General features: G+C 39.0%; 1 protein-coding gene across 2 annotated transcripts; it reads right to left on the minus strand.

Moving 5' to 3' along the window:
* Positions 1 to 1,577: 1,577 nt before the first annotated feature.
* On the minus strand, positions 1,578 to 19,500 carry ABHD17B (abhydrolase domain containing 17B, depalmitoylase). Of its 2 annotated transcripts, XM_039567446.1 has the most exons (4): positions 19,316 to 19,500; positions 13,099 to 13,572; positions 2,677 to 2,856; positions 1,578 to 2,221 (listed from the first exon to the last, which is right to left on the minus strand). In XM_039567446.1, the coding sequence occupies exons 2-4, from the start codon at positions 13,563 to 13,565 to the stop codon at positions 2,002 to 2,004; spliced, it is 867 nt and encodes a 288-aa protein (XP_039423380.1). In that variant the 5' UTR covers positions 13,566 to 13,572; positions 19,316 to 19,500; the 3' UTR covers positions 1,578 to 2,001. The 2 variants fall into 2 exon arrangements, with proteins under 2 accessions (XP_039423380.1, XP_019137504.1); XM_019281959.2 differs by lacking the exons at positions 1,578 to 2,221; positions 19,316 to 19,500 and adding an exon at positions 2,240 to 2,568.
* Positions 19,501 to 19,567: the final 67 nt, after the last annotated feature.

The following is a 19,567-nucleotide window of genomic DNA, read 5'->3' on the forward strand; positions in this document are numbered from 1 at the left end:
TTCTTGTGATGACAGTTGATCATTTGTCCACAATTTGCAGGCAACAAAACTACAGCCAACCTGTATCACTTAACATTGCACTTTTACACCCTATATTTATGAATTCCTGAAGGGGATTCTCAAAACACGCTTCATTCAACACAAAGAAAGCACTTAAACATGTAATGGTAATGATTTCCATCAAAGATAGTGGCTGGAAGGTATCAAAGCTATGTATCAAATACAATGTAATAAAGCTGAGTTACACACCTGTATCCAAAAGTCTTGGATTAAGATGAAAATCCTTAAGTCTAATGTTGTTTTTCCTGAATATACTCTGAAATTCAAAACTCATTAAAGCATACTTGATCAAAAAGCCAAACAAGAACCTAGATGCTTGAGAATAAATTTCTTTCTACTCAATTAACTCACCAAAGTGCACAAGACAATAAGTCCTTTTAATTTCAAAGAAGGAAATAGTTTATAAGTAGCTTTGCAGCAGAAAGCCTATATGCTAAATGGCAAATTGTAGTAAGGTGAGGCATGGGGTGGGTGGGTGATCAGAACAGTAGCTGCTGATAAAGAAGTGTGCTGGCAATTGGTAACAATGGGCTACTGCTTTAGATGCCAGATTTCCTAAAACACACGAGGAGTTGCTACGTATTTTGATACTGTAAGCAACTGCTGCTAGTTTTTGGAAAACAAAACAAAAGGAAGAACTGCAAGTTTGTGGAATATTGTTTACTGTCAATCAACACATCTTAACCAAAGTTTTCACAATACTCAAAGCTACATTTAAGTATACAATAATCTCAATCACAAAAAACAAGCAGAACAATTAAACTACATAAGGCCTTAGAAGCACAGTGTGTATTGTTGGAATATTATTTTGTTTACAATCAGGCTACATATAATTAAGTTTATTTTTCATAGTTTTATTCACACAAAATGCATTCAAGGGAAAGGCAACTTCAGTTTATTTCACAATGAGTTAATAGAAAAATGTCAATATTCTCTTCTTGCCACTCCTCCCACCACACCCAGGCCTGATTAGTAAAATTTCCATAAAATACTCAAAAACCAATAAACTTTTACACTAAACATCCAAAATTAAGCCTGATCAGACAACTGCAAAGTTCAAACTGTTTATTACAATGTCGGATAAACATCAAGGTTCTTCTTAATGACACATTGCGGCTCTAGACAATCAGTGTTTAAAACTACATGGTTCAAGAAGTCTTCTAGGTTTTAGAAGTCTTACTGGTTTCAAAGAGGTATTTTGTGGCCTCAGTAGCAATCACGTGAATGATACTTGCATTACAATAATAACTTGTGGCATTATTTTGGCAAGATTAGGACTCCTGAGAACGTGAGTGGGTACATTTTATCATCCTGAAAGCTAAGGGACAACATGAGTACAAAATACCTAAAGTTAAACTAAGCAAAAAATAAATGAAAAATATGGGAAAATTTATCTATTTTGCCCCCCTATTCCTATAACAGGGCATTGGTAATTTCCAGTGACTGTTTATTCTTATTACATACATTAGTATTTGCTCAAACTTCATGGCTATTACATTTTTACAGAACTACTGCTTAGAATTTTTTAATTACACCTGTGCAACAGAGTAAGTCACAGTACACTTTGAGGTGTTTAGAAAATATTTATAAACTTGTTTTTGATATGCTAAAGCACTTGGCAACACTTTTACAGCATCTGGTTTTATATAATTAAATTTTCTTACAGTACACCTTGTGATTTTTTTTCTTCACATCTAAGAAGAAAAAACCTCACACAAAGAAATATGAACTGCCAAGTCTGACTGCATGATCATATAATTCCAGTTTATAATGCTGGCATTAAAACCTTCATTAATTATGTTGACAAATCATTACCTGTACATTTAATGAAGGCAACCAAGATGATTTGAAAACACAACATTCAGGTTTTAAGTTACGTATTTATCAAGGTGTGCAGTTCTGCAGTGAAATGAAAAAAAATGTGTAAATATACAACAAAAGTTACAAGTTCACCAGTTCCTGTGACACAAACCGTTTTAATCTTTCAAGGTACTGTCCATAGAGTTCCACATCATTATGGCCTGCTCCTTCTACCCACAGTGGTTCTACAGGTCTCTGGCAACGCTCAAATAATGCTAGGCCATGTGAAAAGTCTATTACTTCATCTTCAGTTCCATGGATTATTAAGACAGGAGATGTTATTTTAGAAATTTTGTCAATGCTGTAAGGAAAAGATTATATCTATGAAAACAATGGCATAGTTCTGAAATACATGACAGCAATTTTCTTCAGTTAAGATCTACTTAGTTTTTCAGTCTTACAAAAATATATTGCAAAAGACTTTGTTTGCCGTTACCCAGACTAACAATTCACTGGATAGAACTACTTGCTAGAACTAGGGATTTACGTGTTAGATATAGGAAAATGAATTACTTGTTCACAGATATCCACTAAAATGATTGGAGATGCAAAGTGCCTAGAAGGTATATAAAGTTTCGTAGACTTCTTCAAATCAAATGTTCCTCTTTGATGTTATCCACTGATTTTTCTCCAACTGTTTTATTAAACCTTTGAAAAAAATTTCAGAGAATTTGCCAGACTACTTGTTTCTCTAGTAGAAAACTTCTGTAATAGAGAAAATGCATGCTAAGTAAAAAAAAAAATCCTACAACTTACTTTGGGAATGCATCAAAGCAGTATGTCTTCTTCGTATCAGGAAAAGCTACTCGCATTCCTGAGGTCAGCGGAGAATGAAGAATTACAGCGGCACTTTCATACCTAGCGGCAAGATCCACAGATGGTACTGTGCCTATACTCTGGCCATATATAATCACATTTTCAGGGCGAATTCCATACCTAGAAAATTAAAAATGTTTAAAAAGTGGCACAGAAAGTGAAGCAGACAAAACCTAGAGAGCAAGGCAAAAAAAGCATTTCTGAAGACAAAAATTTTTGGAAGGGTATCAACTATGAAACAGGAGCTGGCAGAAGAATAAGCAAAGCAAGTGTGTTCTATGACATTCCTGACTAAAACATGCAATTATTTACTTTCTATTTGCAGTATTTTTTTTCCTTATGCCTGAATGATATTGAAATAATGATTTAATTTTTTAAATATGGATTTGTGAATGCAGTGTGACTTCTGTACTTGTTAAAAGTCTTTACTATTAACTCCAGTGGACCTACAGCAGAGAACTGGTTAGTGCCTGGTTATCACCAAATGAAGCATAATCAACCCTGCAAAAATTTGGTCAGCTTTACTCTTCTGTTACCTGATAAAACCTGCAAGCTGGTAACATTTTTTTATAAATTTAGTGAGACTTAAAGCATGCCCGTACTGACAGTGATCAGTATAATACTACTGATCATTCCATGCATTAGCCAAGAAGCTTGTTCTTATTGACCTAATCCATAAGCAAGACGGCCCAACAGGGAATACAGAATTGAAGTTAAAGCCTCCCTCCTAATAAGATGCAATTAACAGGGGTAAACAAAAGAAATATCTAGTTAACACACAAGTCCGTTTAATATATTTTTCGGCATTAGTGTGAATACAAAGAGCAATTGCTACCCAGGTTATACGGGAAAAGCCTCTAAGGAGAATGGTAATGTGGCCAAGAACAGTGCCTGGAACCGAAGTGAGCGGCTGATCCATTGCCCTGTAGTAACCAGGTACCCTTGGCACAGCTCAGATTGCAACAGTGTATCTATACTTGAGAAAGGAAGTATCTTGAATAGGAAGGGATACTACATTGCATTAAAAACAAAACGAAGAAAACCCCACACACAAAAAAACCCAAACCCAACAACAACTGCCTCCTCCAAAACCCAGCAAACAAACCAACTTCTCCCCATCACCTCCAAAAAAGGCCCAAAACCCCAAAACTAAACCAAAAAACCCAAACCCAAATCATTGTTCTCATACATTACTAAAAACTTATTCAACTTTTTAAGTAAGAGCAGCCTAGCCTAGTGTCACTGTGGAACAGCATGAGGTAAGTTTGATGTGTGCCACTACAACTAGTGTAGGAAAATCAAGTGAAAAATCAAGTGTAGGAAAGTGGACCTGTTACCTTGTCTACAATAAAGGCATGCATCTTTTCTGTCAACACTATATAACAACACCCAAACTCAAGAAGAAGTTATCAAATTAGTATATTTTGCATACCTCCAATAAAGTCAGGGGAGCAGAAGTAATGAAAGATTCTCCAGTATCTTATAAACATGGGTAAATAACTGAAAAGTAACTGTATGAGTAACCAAACACTAAAATCTGTAAAGTCTAAAAGACTCAAAATCAGGAACGATAGGAAAAAAGGTATTTCATGTGTACCAAGACATTTGAATTATCAACAAAAAAAATACCTCCCCCCAAATCCACAAATACTTCTTAATAAGCCAGAAAAAACATCCCCTAAGTTGCATCAGTATATAATAAACAGTTAATAAAAAATATGTATACAGGATGATTTCAAGATTGTAATATTACTTAAATGTTACATATCAGTAGCAGAACTCATTAGGCACACCAACAGCTTGATAAATTGGGTTTAAAGCCCACTGTTCACATCTAACATTGGCTACTTCATTCATCTGTTTATTTAAATTGGGTTCTGATAGAGTGAAATGTAAAAGCTTTTAAAGCATTAGCACAGAGACAGTCTCTGTCTGACACAGGAGTCTTGCTACATCATGACTACTTAATTACTACCAGTGTTTCCTAGGAAGAGTTTCTAGTCATAATCAGATCATGATCAAATTAAGACTTCTAAAGCACTAAGTCTTGATCATCAGCCTGGAACTACTAGCAGGCCATCCACCTCACAACAGTTCTCAAAGAATAAGCAATTTCAAGCATTAACAAGATTTTCTCAAAATTCCAACACAAAAATACAATAAATTAAAGCTTTGAAACAAAAACCAAATCAAAGGTCTTTGCTATTTCTGCATCTCTTCTGAAACACCTGAGAACAGCTTAGCACCTATCCTTTTACAATTAATCTCCCAATTCACATCACGTTTGTCCATTCTGAAAGTACAGTATGGCTTTCCCTCCTTCCCACATAATCTGAACAAAACTTGCATTAATACCTGACACTTTGCATAACTAGTATGGCATGTGGTTTGCACAGCATATTATGATATAAGTTTTCAAATAATAAATCTTGCCAATTATCACACTTGCATTTCCTTGGATGTTGAGTTCTGTACGATACAGGCCATTGAACAGGAATTTAAAGAACAACTTAAAATGTACATTTGGGAACATATATTCTTCTCTTTCTCATTATTCTTTCCCCTATTTTTGTTCAAATTCTTTCAGCTTAAACATAGATAAATGATGGCTACAAAAAAATAAGCCAAGTAAAGCATTTATGATATCTGGATTAAAGTAATCCTTTCTCCATCACAGTCAAGTAGATTGCCTCACAGTGCCTGCCTGAAACTACATGTTTTGCAATCTGTAAATTAAAATAATGAGGTCAATAACCAGAAGTGGTGCTTCAAAGTAGACTTCTGAATATTCTGGCTTGAAGAAAAAGAAACCTAAATAATCAAACCCCTGCCTCCCAAATAACAAACTCCAAGAAGCTTGGAAAAGAGAGATCAACACCTGCTGTTTCCAGTCTTCCCTCTTCTCTTGAACAGGTGCAGCAGACAGGCACCCACCAAAGCAGCTCTCTCACTCTGCTCCACAGCTGTACAGAAAATTTAATGAAGGGCTCATGGGTTGAGACAAGGACTGGGAGAGATCCCTCATCAAATACCATCATGGGCAAAACCAGCCAGAAATAGAGATATTAAGTAAACCTATTACTAACAAAATCAGAGCAGGATAATTAGAAGTAAAAACAGACCTTAAAAACACCCTCCTTCCACCCCTCTCCTTCCCAGCTCTACTGCCTACCCCAGCAGCACAGGGAGACAGGGAATGGGGGTTATGGTCAGTTCATCACTTTTCTCTCGCTGCTCAGGGTGAGGAGTCCTTCCCCTGGTCATCATGGGGTCTCTCTCATGCAAGACAGCGCTCCATGAACTTCTCTGATGCGAGTCCATCCCACAGGCAACAGTCCCCCTCAAACTGCTGCAACATGGGTCACCATTCCACAGGGTGCAGTCTTTCAAGGACAGGCTGCTCCAGTGTGGGCTCCTCTCTCCATGGGTCTCCCATGGAATCACAGCCTCCCTTCAGACATCCATTGCTCTGGTGTGGGGCTCTTTCCTGGGCTGTGGGTGGATTTCTGCATCCCCATGGATCTCCAAGGGCTGCAGGGGCACAGCTGCCTCACCATGGGCTGCAGGGGAATCTCAGCTCCAATGCCTGGAGCATCTCTTCCCCCTCCTTCTCCGATGACCCTGGTGTCTGGAGGGCTGTTCCCATCACACGTTCTCACTTTACTCTTCTCTGGCTGAAATTAGAACTGTACAATGATTGGTTTTTTTCCTCTTCTTCTTAAATATGTTATCCCAGAGGCACTGCCAACATTTCTGATTGGCCCAGCCTTGGCCAGCAGCACATTCATCTTTGGAACTGACACAAACTGGCTCTGCCAGACATGGAGGGAGCCTGTGGCAGCTTCTCACAGAAGGCAGCCCCCCTGCTACCAAAGCTTGGCCATACAAGCCCAATACAACAGGCTCCTGAAACGTTTGGGAAAAAGAAAGAGCCCAACTATCCCTCTGTCACTATCTCTCAGAAGTATCACTTTACAATCTAAAACAGCAAAACTATTGTAAAGGTAACTGTTGTTAAGTTCCTACTCATAAAATTTGTCTATTCCTTTTGCTACTCATAAATGCCTGTTAAACTCCACAAAATTTTGTATCAAATTATCTGTTGACTACATACCTGTCTCCCAAAGGAGGAGTGTCAGATCAAGAGAAAAAGTGGCAGCAACATTGTTCTCAATCAGTGCCTCGTAAGTACAGGCCATTCTGAGGAAGGGGAACATGACATTTACAGAGCCATACACTTCAAGTAGTTCCTCTGGTTACAAGAGGTCAAAGACATGCAAAAACTGTCACTATCTTTGAAAGCTCATTATGTTGATAATAGAATTAATGTAAACACTGTTGTCTACTCAAGCAATCTTAGATAACTTGTGTCATCATATACAGACCTTCAGTGTGGGTGTGATGGTAATGGAGGGTGTTTTTATGTTTGGGGATTTTTTTAAGCCATAATCACCAAAAAGGACCTTCAAACAAAACCTTAAAAGTAGGTATGCATAGATGTACCTTCTCAGAGAAAGCACTGTTACCTGGGGACAAGCTATTCTGGGCAGAATCTGGTACAAAACCAGATAACTGGTACAAAACCAAAAATATTGTCTGCAGTTTAAAGGCTGGCTGAAACATCTTTCTCTTTCCCAAAACAATTGAGATTTCATTCCTTTCAACACCCGATTTCATCCTTTATGTTCACACACTTAAAGGCTAGCTGTCTGGAAATCAGATGGAATTTAAAGAGCAGTTGTGACATAGAACCTGTGTTCACATAAGCTTTCTGACATGCTCACAGAGTATCTGCGCACCCCGAATTTCTGCCTCATCACCATGCTAAAGGCACAGGCTGATGTTACTGCAAACCTAAGCTATTGGCAAACAGAAAAGAACCACTTTCCTATTTGCAGCTCTAGCAATGAGTTCCCCCTCATTAGTTGAAGAAACTCAAGTTAGTTGAAGAAACTAAATAAATCTTGTCTGGAAGTAGCGGTGCAACTACTTTCATGCTCCTTTTTGCTGTCTGTCTTCAGGGACAGGCAAGAAACAGCATGCCACTGGTGGGCTGAGGAAGGAGCCAATAAGTTGTAACTATCCCATCAGACCACTGCCTGGAACCAGGGCCCAAGCTAAAACTAATGAAGCCAGTATCCCTTTCTGTGGCCCTACATATGCTGACCAGATATAGATGGTTTCCTGTAAAAGAGGCAACCCTAAACACTCCTGGCCTAATCGTTTCAGCTTCTGGTAGGAAAAGAACTGCTAAACAGCTAAACTGCTAAATATTCTTTTTTTCCCTTTGTGATGAACTTCATGTGATTTAGCAGAAACTCTTTCACCATTTCCTTGATATTTCTTTGTTACAAGACCTTTTCTGCACTTTACTAAACACTTACCTTAGTGGTGGTCCACCTTTTCTCTGACCCTCCACTTTCTTTTTTTTCTCTTCATGGCATTGTAGAACTGTTTGGGTTGGAACGTGATATAGACCAGATCCCTGACATAAGGAGGTAATATTTCACTGAATCAAGTTGCTCAAAGTGCTGTCTGACCTTTCCTTGAACACTTTAATTGGATATACTTCACTTATTTTGGATATTCACCTTATTTTATATTTTCACTGGATATATATCACATTACCATGAAGTGCAATACGCAAACTGCAAAATGCATGTCTGGCTGTAACAAGGTAGGTAGAGTTTTATTGTTTCTTTGGTTTTTTTCTTCGTTTTTTTTTTTTTTCTTTAACTCCAGTTACCTTTAAGAAACAAAACCAGCAGAAATTACCATGCTACACTGTCCAGCTTTTAAAAAATACCTGCCATTTTGATCTGGATATACATAGGGGAGAAAGAAAATAATTTATTTTTTACTTCTGAACTATGGCTCTTAATCTAGAGGATTTGATTTACAATAATGAAATAAAGTATTGATAAAATCAACCTTAAAAGGGTACATTTTCCATAGTAGCTTTTCAGGCTTACACAAGTAAAGAGCTGCTAGATACTCCACAGAAGCTACGGTTTGCGAAGCTACTGCAACATACATTTAGAAAACCAACACAGCACTTGGGGCACATGAAACAAGGGGGAACATCCTGAGGGAATTTTCAGTGCACATTCAGAATCTTTTGTCATCATGGACATAACACATGAAATTACAGCTGCAAGTTGCAGAACATGAAAGGCATGAACATTATTCACACCTTAACTACCAATATTCCAGGCCATGAAAAAAATTTAGGAGCATACAGCTCTTCCTCAACTGATATGCACATTCTCCTTCTTGTGTATACAATATTTTACAGGGGGAGAAGAAAAAAGGAACTATGTTTTATGAGAGGCAAGCCCATTGCTCACACAGTAATCAACAAACTGCACCTTCTCTGCCTCTCTCATGACAGTTTGGCATTTTCTAAACTTTAAAATGCTACCAATACACTTGTTCTATTGTCAAGATTTTTCTTCCATGATAATTGAGCTACTTTTCCCTAATTCAAATAAAACCTCCATTTCTCTCCAAATGTACGAAGTTAGGGTACCTCAACTTCTAGTTGAGCCTCCCCACCCACTTCTGAATGAAAAAAAGTAATTTGTGAATTGTCAAATGAACACTTTTGGCCAACATCCAAACAGATTCAATAGTATTCCTATACCTGGCTGTTCAAATTATGGACATTCTGTCCACTGTGACACATCATCTGATGGTGAGATTTACCCTTCAATTTTTCAATTACTATACAGTCCATGATAACCAACAATGAAAGGGCTGTTTGGCTTCTTACAGGTAAATCTGGTCATGAGGCAATTCTGGCAAGTCTTCAGAGGTTTCTGAATGAGCGCCACTTGCCCTGCATTTGCCTGGGGCTGGTTAAACCTTTCCACCCTTGCTAGGGTGTCATCAAAGGCCTTCAGAGACCAGAACAGCAGAAAATAGGCGTATCCCAAAATGACTCCTGGTATTTCAACACTTGGTAGCTATGACAATCAGAAAAAGAATGTCCTCACTTGCAGCTTTTATGCACATGAATATGCAATAATGTACGACTTTTCCAAACCTGATGAAGGTAGTGAATCACACTACCTTCTTTCATGGCCATCATCCACACACGTAGTAGCTACTGCTTCCTATTAAAATACTCAAAGGTGGTAACAATAGGGACACAACTCAGCATCTACATCTGCTGTTTACCTGTTCTGATCAGCTGCCAAACTAGCTTTCCGTATTTACTTACATGAGTGTTAACATTCACAGCAAAATCCCATCATCACCCTCAGTATGAGTTCCAGACTATTTCACTCCAGGTGTCCAGTCTCCCCTGGACAGCTGTGCTGATTTACTCATAAGTGAGTATGTGGATTGTCTTTCCAAGACACAAAACCTAAGATTCTAGCAAGTCTTCACCACAAGTGGTTTTGTTGACTGTACAATTAAGTCCGCATCAGCATTTCAATTACCCCAGAAACACCGTTTAAGTGCTGGGTTCTACGATTCCATTTTTCAGAACACGGAATGCAGGGAGCTATGGGAAACTGATCAGTCTCCAAAGGTAACTTCTCCATTCTTTTCTTCATCATATCACAAATTGTGAGGCACAGTTTAAAAGTCTAGGGTCCCTTTCTCATCTCATCAACAAGAATTTCCAAGGAGTTATAGCTATACTCACATTTATCCTACAAACAATCCATTGAATTAATTTGTTTTTGCAGAATTAGTTATAAATGTTAAAGATGGTGCCAGTACAAAACTGACAGAACAGTTTATGCTATGAAAGTGAATCAAGGCTGCAGCAAAAGCTCAAAGGCTCTGTTCTGGTCCACGTATGTATTTTAACACAGCTGAGCACTGTCTCAGGGCTCAAGAGAATACCATGGCTGGATAACCAAACTGTGAGCCAGTATATCCAGTCATGAACTTCTCCCTGATACATCCAGCACTCAGATACAAGGATGAGACCAGGTCTGCCAGTTGGAAAGCTGTTCTAAGTACTACAAGTGTAACTAGTAACATGAACCTCTTTTTCAGAAGCAGACCAAACCCAGTTCATGTGTGAAATTCACAAGTTGGGCAGACCAATGCAAATTTTATACACTCTACAGAATTTCCTGATTTCTATAGGAAATGAAGTAATTAAAAAAAAGGCAGACAAAAAAAGTGACTGAGGTGAGGTCATTCTTGAACATAAGAATATCTTCTAAGATATATTTAGATGTCCCCCCAACAATGTCTGCTCGCAAAAGAGCACACTTAGATGGGACATTACAACCATAAAATAGTTTGGGTTGAAAGGGACCTTTAAAGACCTCGTAATTCCACCTTCCCTGCTAAGGGCAGGGATAGCTTCTACTAGAACTATTTGCTGAAAGCTCCATTCAACCTGGCCTTGGAACACTTCCGGGGATGGAGAAGTTGCCCACAATTTCTCTGGGCAACCTGTTCTTCTCCTGGCAACTTCTCTGGGCAGCACTGCTCCAGTGCCTCATTGCCATCACAGGAAAAGAATTTCTTTCTTATATGTAATCTCAATCTACTCTCTTTCAGTTTAAAGCCATTAGCCCGTGTCTAATCAATTATGAACAATCTTATTTGTTTAGAGAAAGTACACTTCATTTCTTAAGAGTCAAGGTGAGAATTCAAACTGAAATTACATTTCCTTGTAGGTTTTCTATTCAGACATTCATTATGAGAAAGAAGAGACAATAATTACAACTTAGTTTATAAAACAGAGCCTGTAAACTGACAAAGTATTATGTTTCACCATCTAGTTCTCTTCCATTTTCTGTTACATTTAAATAACTCAGACTGTCTTCCACATTGTTCACAAACCACATCATGCTTTTGGTCAATGTTACTGGGTATTCCACTGAGTAGCTAACTTCCAGATCACCTACCAGCTGCAAACCAGCTAAGAGTGCACCTGTTGCAGCTCTTGGCTTATGAACAGTCATATCTCAACTTTCCACTGTAATAAAAATAAACACTGAAAAGCTAAGCTAACAACATAGTAGGCATGTTTTTCAATAGATGAGGCCGAAAACCTCAACCACAGGTTGGTTCATTCAACCCTGTGGTTGAATAAGGTTTATGATAACAAGCTTTTCCCCTATTTAATACATGGATAAAATATGCTTCTTTGAAAAGAAGTATCATACTGTTGTTGTAATGTAAAAGGAATGCAAGGTTATATGTATTTAAAACACTGAAAAGTGATAATCTGCTCATTAATACTAAATTGATGAAGTTCTAAACTCACTGTGACAACTACCAGGATCCAGGATTTAGAGTCCACATGTCCCTGATACCATAATTATTAAACAGGATGCTCAAGTTGCAATAACCAAGCCATAACAACATGCTTCAGGTTTTTACAACCTTTTGGTGTAAAATACACAGTGTGTTGGGATTTTTCTGGCAAGCAGTTATGATTGCATACTATTTAAAAAAATTTTTTTTTGTAGTTCGGGTATTTGTAACACAAGAATATTGATCTAAATGGAACAAATTACTGTGAAAAATGCTCTCAAATTAGAGAAACTGCACTTATTTTGTGCAGGATTCTATAGGATTCTCACCTGCATCAGTGAATGCATTCACAGTCTTTCATCTTGCTATTTTATCTCCCACAAAACCAGAGGCTTAGAACACCAAAATTGCTGAAATAACATCCTTCCATTTGCATTTTTTTCTTGCCCATTTTTATTCTGCTTGAGTTAACATTACTGCTCCAAATTCCTCTGGTTTTGTTCCCACAATGACATATTTACACAGATCCATTACAACCTCTCCCACACATTATATTTTGTGAAGATAGCTTTCTATATAAAGCAAAAAGATGTTTCTGTCTTTGGAAATGCTGTAGCTGCTAGCTGGAATTCTGAAACAATGGTAACTTGGTGAGACTATTTCTGTATGGTGTTGAAGTCTTCTCGTACCAGCTTTTACTCTGCCCCTCCCTACAAAAAAAGTAGGTGATGGAAATTATCTGAAGAAACAACCTTCATTTTCTCATATGCACATCACAACAATGTTACACAATCAGTTACTGGGGTATCAATTATTATAGATTTTTCCCACCTTTTGAATTTTTGCAGCTGAGAAGATTCCAAACTATGACAATAAGGATGATCCTCTAATCATTCAAGATCAAATCACAGCTTATTAAATTTAATTCCATTTCAATTTTTCCAGTATATAAGTACTATACACTGATCCTGCTTAATACTGACAATGCCTTCAGCACAAGGCACCACCAGTCAGCTTGGATATGAATCCACTAATTCTAAAACACAGCACTGCTGTTTCAACTACTCTTGCACATGAAGTAAACCATTTGACAAGCATGCTGTAGAAGAAAAATGGCAACTAATGTCTTACCTTGTTCTAAGAGCCACCCAAGCAGCATCAATGTCAGCATACAGGTTCTTCTCTGTTGGCTTTCCAGAACTTGCTCCATACCCAGAATAATCATATGAGAATATGTTGCAATTAACCCGTGAACCCAGTCCTATATAAAAGCTGCTCATCTGACCCAGGTCAACAGCATTTCCATGTGAGAAGAGCAAAGTATACTTGGCATTAGGTGAGCAGCGCACAAACATACAGGCAATCCTGTTGCCTTTACTTGTTCTAGTCATGAAGCACTCAATGGCATCTTTTTCTCTAGAAGAGTATTGCCAGTCCGCTCGCTCTGAGAGATGTAAAGTCCAGCGACTACCACTCTCATCACACATCAGTGTGTACGTGGGATCAGGAGGTAAGAATGCCAGCTTGGAGGCAATTTTCCCTGGGCATGGTGGACAACAGAACAGGCAACACAGTTCACTAAAGGAAAGATTATTCATCTTCTGTCTGAAACAGGAAGAGAGAATGGTATCAGTTTCCTGGTACAATCTGGGTTAAAAAACCCCAACTTAATAAAAAAATGTAAACATAACATCTCTGGAAAATAATACATAATTTTTGAACGTTTAACAAAATAAAGACTTAAATACATATATGCATATTTTCATATAATATCTAGTTTGGTATTATTAGTTACTTCACAATGAGTATATTATTAAAGAGGAGTTATAACACCGAAGTCCTGACTGATGTCAAAAGTAAAATATGATTACCCAGGGAAAGAACAAGCATGAGTTTTGGAATTTCTTTGGAGGAAATTAACTTCCTCATCTTAAGATATTAAGGAAAGCGTTCTTCCCATTGACAAATACATATGTTATAAAGAATAATTAAAATATGTTGCAGAGTTGCAGTATCCTAAGGCTATGCAGATTTCTGCAGCTAAAAATCACTACAGCATTTCCTAAATACAGAGGTATGGGCCTGCAATCATGAGGTACGGGCCCCTGCAAGTACTATGAGAACTATGAAAGGTGCGTGAAGATCAAAACTTAAAAGACAAAACAAGATGATGCTTCTGGCTGAGCAAACACTGCAGAGCTTTGGTACCCTAAAATGTAGCCATAACCTTATCTTTGCTTCTCATAACTTGCTGATAGAAATGTTTCCAAAACCTCCAAGAAATTCTTAGCTGTATTGCACATAGGAATTGGGATTGTAGTAATGACAAAACTGGGGTTTTTTTTTCATGCTTTGAGAAACACATCCCAAACTAAATGCTCTATCACAGATATTTGTTAAAGCAATATAATCTATCGTACCAATTCAAAGCATTGGTTTTAACAGTGGGGGAGGAGGAAAAAAAAGTAAGCACACCTACACCTAAAGCAAGCTAGGTAAAGACACAATTGCCTTTAAAGCAGATATTGTGTTCTCTTAATTTAGAGCAGGGAGAAGGGATCGGGGGAAAAATCCTTTGTCACAGCAATACTTTTTCTCAGAGATAAGAAGAGCAACAAAATTTGACAAGTACCATGCTGGAAACCAGCACACCAAAGATAGGCATTTACACTACTTTCCTTGTGTTAAGGCATCTGACATTTCATCTTAACTTAAACAACTTTTTCATACCAAATCTATCTGCAGGTCTCAAGTTCATCTCCTGACAGTTCCCTGTGAATATAAACCCTTTCACGGTTCCACATACGGGCTTCAACTCAAGCTACAAAAAAAGCAGATTTCAGTTGTCTACAGTACCATGCTGTTCCAGAAGTATTTGGGTCATCCAACAACAAAATCTTACTGCTAACTATTATGATACCTAACAATATTTAGACATTTGAAATTTTGTCCTTAAATATGTACAGAAGCATAGTTTTAATGTGTAAATTTCTTTTTAAAAAAGCTTCAAGGGCACTGCTGCCCTTGAACACTTTAACATATATCATAGAACAATACCTGTATTTTGGATGTGTGAATGGTCTGTTCCTGGTGGTACAGTATGAATGCATACTGCATAGAATGTTACATGGAGCATGCTTTTAGAACAGCAAAAACAGGCACAGTGAGACAGTCTGACAAACAGCATGAGCATTCTTGGAATACTACAAAAAAAAAAAAAAGGGTACAAAAAAAAGGGCTGCAACAGCTAAGAGTTTTCACCCCAGGTCTCTAGTTTTCTTCAAAACAGAGGGAAACCACAGATGCTTAGAAATGGGATATCAACACTACCAGTTTGTAGGAAAGGGCAGGAAGTACTTATCAGCTCCCATAAAAAGGTAGATAGGCTCTTAAAGAAGGTCCTGAACTAAAGACCATATTCCTGCCAGTTGAAATAACAATAATCTTGTGTATTGGGACAATTAGTCACTCAAATTTGGAATAGCTCATCACTGTCAGATGAGTTTATGTGAACATTAAGTTTCATTTAGACCCATAAGTCAGGAAAAGTGGAAGGAGTCTATGAAGGAAGTCTGTGTATTAGCAAAAGGTTTGGCCTGTCTTAAGCATAGTAAAAATGATATTGTTTTTGGGAGCAGGGGGATGTTTGTTCCCTCTTTACCTCTCTTATAGTTATGAGCACCAAAGAAGCAGCTTCTTTCACCTCTACTTAGTAAGTTCATGTTCACAGTCCAACAAAGCTCCTGTGATTCTCCATCCTTTTTTTCCCAGTACTTACGACCCAATACTCAAAACCACTTATATTTCTATCAGAAACTATTAAATGGATCTGTTCCAAGTGAGTTTTCCCACCTTTTCAGAAATGCTGAAGGCAAAGTTAGATAGTATACTTTCTTCTAAGGTGGGGTTAATCAGTTTTTTGTGAAAAATTTAAAAGAATATGTACCTCCAAAAGTGAGATATAAATAGTTAGTTCTGCCCAGGAACAGCAGATTGTACTCTATACCAGCATAAAACAATAGCTACAGAATTTCTTATTTCTTCCCAATCCACTTGTCAGAAAGAATTAGAACAGGAATTTACATTATCTGTAAGTATAAACAGCCCAGCAACACTACAAATATGATCTCACTCAAATTTGCTATTTGTCAAAGTAATTTCAGAAGAAATTGGAAGCTGGCCTGTGGGATTCATGCACAGGGCAGTACTGTAGTAAACCACAGTGAATCAGCTGATATGGTGGTACTGTCCCCCAAGATAGCTTAAATGTGCTAAAAATGGGTTGTCACCAGATACAGCAAATGACATGCTAAGGACCACACATGAAGTGTTACTCCTCTCCTGTGCTAGACTAATGCAGGCTTTATATATTGATCTTTTAATGCAATGGAAAATATGCCTGCTGAAACTAAAGATTCTGATTCTGGAGTCATTCTCCAACTAAATCATAGACAGCAACAACTTTTTCCTTTAAAACAAATACTTGCTACTTTTTTCACTCAGAAGACCCAAGAAAAACAGCGGGTCACTAACTGAGCCAATTTCACACAAAACTCCTACTGAACTTCCACAGGAGAATAGTTCCAACTAAATGCAAACAACGTTTCTATTATGCTGGAATGATTTGTCATTCACTGTGATGGATTGTATTCACATGAGTGTGTGAATAGGCTGGATGTGTGCTTTATCTGGATTCTTAGTGAAGCTGAGGCAAAACCAACTCTGACCACAGATTACCTTAAGCATATGGCTCCACAAGTACAGATGAGTAACTTTAATGGGACTCATTTGACTAAGACATTTTGTGAATACCTAAGGTATAGTCTAACACCTTCTGAGCACATATGATGTAAATCTCTGTGCTCATTACAGCATCATCAGATTCTGAGATCAACACATCCCAACAACACAACTATCTCACCTTCTAATTAACATTTCAGTAGTAATAAAAATGCCAGTGCTGTTCTGCAAACACAGTTCCTACAGCTGGTAAAAGATACTAACAACGAAAAGAATACAATAAAGAAATATACATCCCCTTTAAAATTATACTGCACTTTCCATAGTAATTAAGTATGAAAATTCTGTGGAAGAAACTGCAGAAAACTCTACTATTGCAGAAATAGAGGCTAAGAAATACAACAGACTCAAGCTGTATCACTTACCCCTTCTGGGATAGCTTTAAAAAGGAAGGCCTGAGCATTTTATCAATTTTATCTCTTTAACTCTCTTATGAATAAAGACCTAACATATAAAACTACAAATGTAAAACTGCCCACAGGCAGAGATTTAAATTCATTATTTGGCAATTAGCCTTCTCATAAAGGCTGACAGAAGGGGGAAAATGTCTATTCAATCTTAAAGCACACCTCAAGTACTTATCTTGTGATTCCTAGGATAACACAAATGTAGTTTTTTCATATAAGCAATTATTCCTGTCCTCCTATCTCTGTATATCATAACAAGAAAGTGGAACCTATTACTCACACCTTTAAGTACTTCACTATGTATTAGTCTCAAAAGCAGCCCAACCCTTGCGAACACTTATCTAGAAATCTTGTATTTACATTAAATATAAATTATTCTAATTGTATATTTAAATTAAATTGCCTATTTTGTATAAACTATTCACAAGAACAAAGTCAAACCCATAAATATAGCTGCTGGTTTGGAACTTTAAGTGTTGTTCAAACCATAATGGGCAAGATATTAAAATTGTTCAGGTTTTTTTTGTTTGGTTGCTGTTTGTGTGTATTTTGGTTGTGGGTCTGTTGTTTGATTGGGTTTTTTTTCCATCTTTACTGTTCATTATATACTACTGAAACAAGAAATTCTAAAGCATTTTCCCTTCCCTTTCATTGAACACAATACAATGAAAACTTGAGTTCAATCCACTATTGAAGTACCCATATTTATTTCAACACCTGTGTTATATTAAAAATGGAACAGAAGGATATGAACATCTCTTAACTAGTACAGCTAAAGCAACAAAACGTTTAGTGAAAAAAGTATCAGTATCTGATTAAGTATCACATAAAAGGATTATGAAAATATTAAGAAAGAATACACACTAAGTCCAGAAAACAACACAAAGGAAGTCTATCCAATTATGAAAAAAGCTATACCAAGAAATACTGTGAAATAACTATTCAAGGTAGTTTTCAAAGAACAAAGCATGCTACATGAAAACAGAGGAGTCTGATGGAACCAAAACTACACTTTGGTTAATTCGATTCTAAACAAACACTGCTGCTAGTCTCATAAATTCTAGCTATCTAAACTTACATAGAGAGATATTATTTGTCCTCTGCTGGTTACTTTGTATATATCAAAACCTAATGTCACAGCTGAAAAAAGAAAGGGAATAGAGGAAACACTAGCTGAAAAATCCAGACATGCCTTATCACCTGAAGAACAAACTAAACCTCTAAATGTTCCAGATAGACAACTGCAGGATTAAGTCGATTACATAATGCCTTGCATGCTTCAAGCAAGACAGTGATCCCAGGACCTGCTCTGCTAAAACCATTCGCCGGTGACCGGCGCGGAAGCCCCGCTGTGTTTCGGCTGCCCCAGCCCGGTGTCCCAGCGCGCAGGTCGGCCGGACACCAGCACCGAGCTCCGCCCTCAACACCGCTCTGCGTTCAGGCGGTTCTGATTTCCGCAGTCATGAACTTTCCTAGTTAATTACTGACCAAGTACTTTAGATTTTTATATTAATACCTGAGAACAATGTTGAGGCCAGCGTCACTCCCACCCTCAAAGAGCAGAAGGTGAAGGAATACATTTAACCAGACTGGCGGGAACTAAATTAACTCCTCAGGTGTCTGAGTCTGAAAAGGGCTTCGCCGAAGTCCACAGCAGTGACTCAAAGGCACTGCTTAGAGCCGCGAAAAGCCAGACTTTAACAGCCGTGTTACAAGTCAGGGGGCCCGTTTCCAACAACGGAGTCCAGGGCAAGACCACGGAGACGGGAGCGCCGGGACAGATCGCCCACAGCACCGGGGCACCGCGAGGCAGGCGACACCCGCGGAGACCCCCGACCCCAGCGACACAGGGACACGGGCGGGAGGGTAGCCGGGGCCGGCAGCTTCCCGCCCGGTTCGTGCTGGACACGGAAGTCCCTCCGCCCGCCTCTCCGAGGAAAAGCCGGTGGCTGCCGCGGGCCTTTCCGCTCGCCCCAGGGGCCGCCACACGCCCGCGCCAGGCGGCGCGGACGGGCCGCGGGTCCGAGCCGGGAAGAGACACGGACGGACCTGCGAGGAGAAAACAACTCGCCCACACATCACGGCAGCGGGTCACTCGCACACCGCCCATCCCCGCAAAGCCGGAGGAGGACAGCTCCTACCTGCACCTGGCGCTCCGCTCGGCGGCCCCGCGCTCTGCCGACTGCCGGGCCAGCGGCGTGTGGGGGCGCCGGCTGTGCTGAGTAACGGCGCGGCGGGAGGCGGCCGTCAGCGCCCCGGCTCCGGCCGGAGAACGCGCGGCCCTGGCAGCGCTGATCCCGCCCCGCGCAGCCTCGGGAACCGCGCCGGCCCCGCCTCGCCTTTAGACTGCACCGGCGCGGCGGCTGACGGGGAGGCCGGGGGGCCGGGGCGGC

Source organism: Corvus cornix, chromosome Z (genome assembly GCF_000738735.6).
Source record: "Corvus cornix cornix isolate S_Up_H32 chromosome Z, ASM73873v5, whole genome shotgun sequence".
Lineage (NCBI taxonomy): Eukaryota > Metazoa > Chordata > Aves > Passeriformes > Corvidae > Corvus > Corvus cornix.

What these genes read in the sequence shown, in the direction of transcription:
- ABHD17B (XM_039567446.1), bottom strand. Translation starts at nt 13,565, where the DNA reads ATGAATAATCTTTCCTTTAGTGAACTGTGTTGCCTGTTCTGTTGTCCA. An exon ending in TGGGTGGCTCTTAGAACAAG is followed by an intron (nt 2,857 to 13,098) that starts GTAAGACATTAG and finishes TTAATTTTCTAG; the next exon opens with GTATGGAATTCGCCCTGAAA. An exon ending in TGCTTTGATGCATTCCCAAA is followed by an intron (nt 2,222 to 2,676) that starts GTAAGTTGTAGG and finishes TTTTCCTTACAG; the next exon opens with CATTGACAAAATTTCTAAAA.